This window comes from Lissotriton helveticus, chromosome 6 (genome assembly GCF_964261635.1).
Source record: "Lissotriton helveticus chromosome 6, aLisHel1.1, whole genome shotgun sequence".
Taxonomy (NCBI): Eukaryota; Metazoa; Chordata; class Amphibia; order Caudata; family Salamandridae; genus Lissotriton; species Lissotriton helveticus.
This window is the reverse complement of record NC_136067.1, coordinates 1054446503-1054455025: the sequence shown is the minus strand read 5'-3', so window position 1 is coordinate 1054455025 and position 8523 is coordinate 1054446503. Positions and strand designations below refer to the sequence as shown.

General features: G+C 44.1%; 1 protein-coding gene across 1 annotated transcript in view; it reads left to right on the top strand.

Moving 5' to 3' along the window:
* Positions 1 to 2154: 2154 nt before the first annotated feature.
* The window catches only part of LOC144763255 (uncharacterized), an 88049-nt gene continuing 81680 nt past the window's right edge, over positions 2155 to 8523 (top strand). The window contains exon 1 of the mRNA XM_078648694.1: positions 2155 to 2341. Within this exon, the coding sequence (XP_078504820.1) occupies positions 2318 to 2341 (24 nt within the window). The 5' untranslated portion in view covers positions 2155 to 2317. The remainder of the gene's footprint in view (positions 2342 to 8523) is intronic.

Here is an 8523-nt window from a genome sequence, read left to right as displayed (position 1 = left end):
GTGCATCTGTTAATAACATACAGTCACAAGGAGAGTTTAAAATATACATGTAAATATATTTAAAATCTAATAAAAACAATGAACAAAGTATTTTTTAAAAAGTCTCTGTTAAAGAAATACAATCACACAGAGCATGCATGTGAGGCTAAAAGTATTTGTATGCAGACATCAAGGGAGTGGAGAAAAGTAGCTCCCACAATCCAAACAGTGCAAAACAGTGAAAGGACAGACAAGTACATGCTTGCTCCGTGGAGGGTCAAACCGAACAAAAGTCACATAACATAATGTGCTGACCAACAAACAGAAACATACATGTCAATCAATGGACCTGATTCAGGTGGGAAGACTCACTATTTTGAAACATAAAATGCCTTTCTTTTACATGTCAACATGAGGAAATGATGTCCAGGGATAAACATACACAAGTTGCCACAGCAAAAAAACAAACACATTGATCCCTTGCGTGGGAGCCTAGTCCCCAATTTTCATGTGTCAAAAGTTTAATTACTCACAAGGACATCCTCGGTTCTTTCACATGTCTTTGCTTTATTTTAGATATGGATATCTGCACAATTATACATTTTACATAAGAAAACCATTATACATACAAAAACACATAATCACAACCATAAATTGCTCAAACTTTTTTTGTACCCATCCATTTAAACCGTGGTTGCAAACAGATGCATATGTATAAGCAATCTGAGGGGGGTAATCCTTTTCACACACTGCATAAACAGAGAGATACTACCTCTCTATTCAGTCACTTGTGTAGTGTGTGTTACAAATGTTTATAAATCCATATTTCAATTTGATGGAATCTTCCTCTTCATCTGGTCGACTCGTTTCAGCCCACTGAGTCGGGCCTCATCAGGACAAGGGTAACACAACTCAAAACAAAAACTACTCGCAATGGAGCCAGTCACCGATTTACGTATCTGGCAACAGACTACTCTATTCATCTGTACCTCATATCTATCCCAGCGGAGAATCTCCAATAATCTCCCAGGGTATATGCCTTTCTCAAGGACCCAAAGGCAAAACTCTGCGTCTTGATACAAATCAAGCACGTTCCATTCTTTCAGGTTTAACTAGATAGTCTCCTCTTGCCATCAGTAGACTCACGTTCTACCGCAGGTAAAACAAAAAAAAGTCCCTAAGGGGAAGAAGACAAGTCCTAGCGCTGTATTCCAGAGCACACAAAATACATACAAATATATTATATACTTAAGTATATACAAGAGGTCTCGAAAGCTCGACCTAAAAATGCACAAAGAGGTGTGCCTTAAATGGGCTTTGAACTGGGTGGGGTTGGGGAAGGCCTTAGCTGCTAAGGCGTAAAGCTACCCCCTTAATTAAATAGGTCTCATCTCTTGGAATGGAGTCCCAGTTACACTTCCTTGGCCAGGCCTCTTTTAAAGACCCCCCTCACCTTTCCTCCTCTTTTTCATCCCACTGGCCACTTTTTCGTTTATACAGGTGCTGAAGGAGGATATGAAAAAGCAAAGAAGATTAGGTGGTCTCAGGACTAGACTGCCGACTTCGGAGCTGGGGAACCAAGGTTCGAACCTCCACTCGATTCCACATCCTGTGCTTCTGGGCAAGTTACTTAATCTCCCCGTGCCTGCCAAAAACGGACGTGTCCTTGACCTTGTGTAACGTAACTGGTGCTCTTGTAAAGCGCCCCAATCAATACCTTTGGGTCGAGTTCGCGCTATATAAAATCTGTAAAACCACAAGAGACGCTTAGAACCCCCTCTAAAACAATCCTCATAAGAACTGCTGCATGAAAAGCGAGCTCGGCGAGTGCTAACCATGCAGCCTCAGTTTAAAAAGATATTCTTACGCACTTGCACAGAAGCCGCATTTATTTCCCCCTTTCTGCACTGCAGCCATGGCCTGGGCATCATTTAAAGCTAATAAGAAGTTGTCTTTCTTTGAGTACAGCGTGCTACTCGCCGTAAAGCGCTTCGACGCCCGTCAGGGTAGTAAGCGCTATATAAATCCAATTAAAATGACATGTTAGTTGCAATGTTAAAGTTATCACTCAGACGAGCCTGCAACATAGTAGCACTGTGCCACTTCCGCGCATGTCCATGGTGAGCAGCGTCTCATATTTTTGGTGAGTATGTACTAGTAAGCAGCGTCTCGTGTTTGGGGCATGTTCCGTGGATGACAGACACAGTGGTCCCTCTTATGTTCCTGCTACCTGTATTTTGGGGCTAGGAAGCTGTGTTTTAGGGTTCGATGCCCAATAAATGTTTTTAATTTTTAGTTACGCTCCGACACTGAAAATATAATCGAAATTGGGAAGACAATGTTTCGTCAGGATCCAGGTAAGGTAAGTAATGCGTAGGGTTTCAATCTTTATTGGAAAAAACCTGGCCATTTGTTTACGTTTGCTGCACCGGAACAGCCATAGCTGGTGACATTCTTACGTTCATTCCGGAACACCGTATCTACAGAGAACGTGATTTATCTGGAGTCGGGCAGTATTAACTACTGGTATCCTGCATTAAGTCCAATTTAGGAGACTGCTAAGCTCTGTTGACTTTGGCCGATGTTTCGTCAGTTTTCTCTGCTGTAACGCAAAAACACGCCTGTCACAATTGTGCCTGTGTGGTATTCTGATGTGATTCAGGTGTAGGGTGACCAACTGGCATGGGTGCAAATTCAGGACAGTGAGTGTAAAAATTCAGGACAAAGGGTCAAAATTCGGGACAAAAATTCAGGACAGGAGGTCAAAATTCAGGACAAAAGGTAAGTTTGACAGACACATCAGAGAAGGTTGCGCAATAGTATATAAGTAAATAGACAACTACTAGAGTACAAGTGAAAATACGTTTATATTAAGTTGAGACAATTGTGCACGTCAAGGATTGTCAGTATGCACGCAGCTTTAAGCAAATATGCAGCCGCGGCCCCTTTAGGGAGTTCGGTGGGGCAGGGTGGCGGTGCACGGGAGGGGCAGGGTGGAGGGTGGTAAACAACGGAATATGGATAATTGCAAGTAAGGAAACAATTTAATAAATAAAACGAATTTCGTAGCGAGATGTAGGGTGCGCTGCGAAATTCATTTTATTTATTAAATTGTTTACTTACCTGCAATTATACATATTCCGTTGTTTACCACCCCCCACCCTGCGCCTCCCCCGCACCGCCTCCCTGCCCCACCGAACTCCCTCCACGGGCCGCGGCTGCAAATGTGCAGGTCTTTTTGTGGTAACAAAACCGCCCCACCTTTCCAGCTCCCAGAGAAAACGCCTGACGCCCGGTCCGGCCAGTCTGGCCTTGCTACCACCCTCCAATGGCGCCCCTCATCTTCACATAGACCCTCTCTCATGTGTATTTAATTTTTTCTATAGTTCTTCTCATCCCAAGTATGTTGGAGTGCATTACAACACACACATATTATATAGAGACAATCACTCATATAAATGTGAAAGTCAATGTATAGGAAATGTTGCTTAAGATAATGGGGCTTACAATGTGTAATCATACTTTCATCCATCATCCAGTCTTTTACCATTCAGTCTGTCATTCTATCTGTGTGGCCATCCACGTCCATATTCATCCATTTACAAACCTATCCCTCACATATCCTTCCATCCATCATTTCACTCATCCATCCCTTAATCCACCCTTTTACTTATCCATCATCCATCCATCCACCCTTTCACCCTATCCATCCGTACACTCATCCATCCACTCTTCCACCCATCCATCCATTCACTCATCCATACAGCCATTTACCTATCCAGCCATCCTTTCACTTACTCATTCATCCAACCAGTCACTCATCCTTCCACCCATTCACCCGTTCAGTCATTCATTTACCCATCCCCCTTTCTCTTTCAATTCCCCTTTCACTTAGCCATCCATCCTTCCATCCACCCACCCATCCATCTACTCATCCATCCATTGAACCTATCATTCATCCATCCTTTCACTCATCCATCCATCCTCTCTCATCCATCCACCCTTTCACTCCTTCACTCATCTATACATCCTTTTGTCCATCTACCCGCCCTTTCACTCACTCATCCAGCCTTACATCCACCCTTTCACTCATCCGTCCATCCATTCACTCTTTCACTTATCAATTCATCAATCCACCCTTTCACTTATCGATTCATCAATCCATCCATCATTTCACTCATCCATCCACCCATTCACTCGCCCGTCATCCACCCTTTCACTCACCATCCATCCATCCATCCATCATTTCACTCATCTATCCAGCCAGCCATCCATCCACCCATCCCTTCACTTACTTACTCACTCACCGTTTCACATTAATTATGAGACCCATCAAGAACTCCACCCTCGCTGTAGATCCTAAGTGGAAGGCATGAGTCATGCATGATGCACAGTGCCTGGACGTGGGAACGCCTGTGACATGGTGTTGTTTCCAGAGCTTTAAGTGGGATGTAAAAACTAGGGGGGGACTCTCCAGAAGGGTGCTTAATGTAATAAAATGCGGACTTAAAACACATTCGCTAAAAATCTGTGCTTAATATAATGTGCCGCCAGACTGGTATTTTTGTTGCTTCTGTCATTGCATCCAGTTATATAATACAACAAGTAACGTTACACCTAGAACAAGTAAAGTTACACATACAACAAGCCAGAACTATTGGCTTTGTCAATGGTTGTTAGTTGCATAAAATAAAAAAGCAGCAACCATGGCTGCTATACTATTACTATATTCCTTTCCTTTGAACTTCTTTCACTGCCTTCCTTCCATTAACTGGATTTCCACCTAGCAGCAGCATGGGCGGTTTTGCACTTCCATGTGACCAAATGCCCTGCCCTGGACTGAGGCTGGAGGAGGCCACCACATGCTGTGCCAGCCCAGACTGACCCATTGTCATACTGTATGTGGCAATCAGCCCCACACAGAATGACAATGGGGGGGGTGGGGCTGCTCTTGTGCTCAGAGGAGTGCAAGGCGGCCCCATCAGGGAGCTGAGGCCTTTTGCAGGGGAACAGCTCTGTCGCATGCCTAAAATTACGGACAAAAGGCGTCCGTAAAAAGAATCCTCACGGACGTGAGGTCCAATTTACGGACTGTCTGTGAAATTTACGGACGGTTGGTCAAGTGTGGCTCAATGGTTAGAGCGGCAGATCTTGATGCAGAGCTCTGGCCTGGGACCTGGGTTCGATACCCGCATCGCCGGGTCTGGGCTCAAATTCCTCTAACCGGATATTCTCACCTCAGTGCCTATTCTAATCATGGGTCCCACACTGCAACTCTGGGCAATAGCTTGCTTAATCTCCACAACGGCCCCAACAGCGCGAGGATGCCTGGTTTCACCATGGGGGTGCCCAGGAGTGGACACTTCACAAGGAAAACCAGGAAGGGTTCCTTAGCGGTATGAGTACAAGCGCCAGGAGCCCGGTCCGGGTAGCTGCGCGCTATACAAGTACAAAAACATTTACATTCAGGTGTGACCACTTAAATGTTTCAATTTTTCTGACTAAAAAGATGACGTCTGCTCTTCACTTTCATAGTCATTTTGCCGGACAGTAGTCTTTCCTCTGTCTCCATGCCCTGTTGTAGAGCTGCCCTCCTGCTGGTGCTGAGCTGCTGGTCGGGCTTCCCACAGGACAGGGTAACCTCACAGCTAGCTGCCAGTGTGGAAAATGGTTGTTCTTTCACAAGATTCTCACCTCTTTTGGTCGGAGTGCCTGTCAACATGTGGAGTTTGGCCCCCACATTATCCACATTCTTTATTCGATGTTCTGCTTACTTTTCTTGTTTTTTGAGTGAAGCTGTTTTTCTCTTGAAGAAATGTTGTATTCCTTATTTCATGGTTCATCCTGAAGGGCAGTACGATGATTACCCCAATATGTTCTTCAGGGAGTGAGCGCATTGGTCCCGTAGATGTTGTAATTGAAAGATCAATGTATCATGGAGTGGTTATATCTCTTCCTCTGTGTCAGTGGGAGTAACTGTCATTTCAAGCAGCCTTGCACAAAAAGTGTACAGGGACTCATAAAAATCTTGGTGTGCTTGCAACAGGACACATTTTTCATAGTCAACCTTAACCTGCTGCACAAAACGCTTTCTCTGCGAACACCACCACTGGAAAGTAAGGGGTAAATTCAGTCCAGTTGGTCAGCACCATTTCCACTCGCATTGGAGCCGTAGCAACCTCTGACTGTGCCATCCATCACCTTAGAGCTTGGCAGGAAGATGTCCATCTGCCCCATCCCCAACTTTCAGCAAATATCTTTGGAAGCCAAACTGACACGTAACAGGAAGGAGCTACAGTATTTGTTGTGTGGAGGTGCTCAGGGCTGGCTTTAGGGCAGTGCGTCTGGTGCGGCCGCACTGGGCGCTGACTTGTGGAGGGGCGCTGACCTCGGTGGGGAGTGGGAGCGGCACTGTGTTTAGCAATAACTTTTGATTGAAGAGATGAAGGGCACTTTTGCATAGTGGTAGCGAGAGAATCTGAGGAGGTGCTGATGTGGTGTGGGAGCTCCAAAATGATTGTAGCACCGGGCGCCACGAGAGCTAAAGCCGGCCCTGGAAGTGGTACAGAGCACCTCTGTGCAGCTATTACTTAACATGTGTGCCCTGTAAGTGAGGCATTCCATGCTACCTCCTCATCGCCAATTGATGTATTTTGGAGTTGGGTGGGGACGCAGAGGGGAAACAGGAAGGTCTGTGGATATTTGCTGACATAGAAAATGGCAAAAAACCCAGACTGGACACGATAGAAAACAGAAAGGGCTGAGGTGAGTGGGAATTAAAATAGACTTGACAATGAGAGGCACAGATGGGATGTGAGTGGGACATTTGGAGTAGGGCTGGACATAGATGATAATTAAAGCCGGAGGAGAACTAGAGGAGCATAGAGATAGGACCCAGGAAGAGGGCCCTAAAGATGGGTAGGGACATGAGAAATGAAGGTGGAACCATGAAGGAATACTCCTCACCTCCATACCAGCCGTACAGGAGATAGTGATCACGAGCACACCTCGCTGTTTGCTTCGATGAAGATTGACTGTTTTTTTCCTGATACATCAAAGTTACCTATACATTTTATTAATGGAATATAGTTTTAGAGGTGGACAATATGCATCAAATTTCAATCATTTATAAAGAAATTGAGGAGAAAAACATCTACATTGCCCAGAGATATTTGCTTACTACAGATTCCCATACTAACACAAGAAGACCAATGAGCAAAGAACTCAGAGGTCTGCCTACATGACAGCAACGCCTGTCTCCATTTCCTCTCACTGAATGGGATTCTATTCCCTAAACCCACAAGAGAGGATTACAAAAAAAATATGTCGGGGAAAGAGGCGAACAAATGGGTACCTATGGTGCGTGTGAATATCATTAAATGCCACAGGTAAGGACTTCACCATGGGGAAAGCACTGTTGTAGTGTGTTGGACAGTACAACTCCTACGGTGAAATCACCGTCCAGATGACCCAGGGTTGCTTATTACTGCATTAGTAAGTGTATTGCAGATCATTTCCCAAGAGGGAGCGGAAATTATGAGGAGGTGCTTGAGCAAACGTGAACAGTGGTCTGAGAGTGAGAACAGCTTAGGTTCACTGCAGAAAAATTCAGAGGAATTTACATAAGGCACCGATATCCAAAGGGCTAGAAAAGGGAGTAGTTATGTAAGAACTGAAGGTCAACAAATCCGACAGCAAGCTTGGAATAATCTATTTTATTGATCTCAAAGATAGTTAATAGCAAGCAAGATGGCCATGAAATACAGAGGAGCGTTGGGATATAAGAGGCCCTGTAACTATCAGGAATATGAAGGTTGTATTTATTACCAATGTGACACATCACTGGTGAGATCTCATTTGGATTGTTCTATCCCAGAATTAATTGCTTCAATATGGTAAAATCAAATGGCAGATTGTCTGGTGATGCATTATTGCACCATGAATTGTTTACACCACTATTCCTATAAGTATAGGCTTCAGAATTTACTGACGTAAACATTGACAGAAAGAAGAACAATGGATACAGGATACACATATTTGTAGAGAAATTTGCATTTCCTGTGATCTCCCCAAATGCTATGCTTTTATTAGACTGAATGGACTGATATATTTTGAATAAGGGATCTAAAAGCCTGCAAAATAGGTCACAGGGAATGTGCTGTCACCATAAATAAATTAATACAAATATGAACGACAACAATGAGTAGAACATAAAAAAAATACAAATTCCAACTGCCATTTCTGACTCTTGAGTTAGATCATAGCAGTAGGCCACGGAACCTTCAGCAGTGGTGTAAGAATCTAACGTAACTCGTGGACTGCTATATGGCTTTACACCACTCACATTAGTAACTTCAAAACATGTCTTTGGGGCTGCCCTTGAATTGCTGTAAGTACATGCCGTAGTAAACACATTTCAAGTAAACCTTTTCAACATGTATAAAGACCTACTTGTAACATTAGCCAAACCACATATTATTAGTGTTTTCTTTAGCACACAATGATTTAGGGCCAGATGTACGACACTTTTTAGCGAGCGCAAAC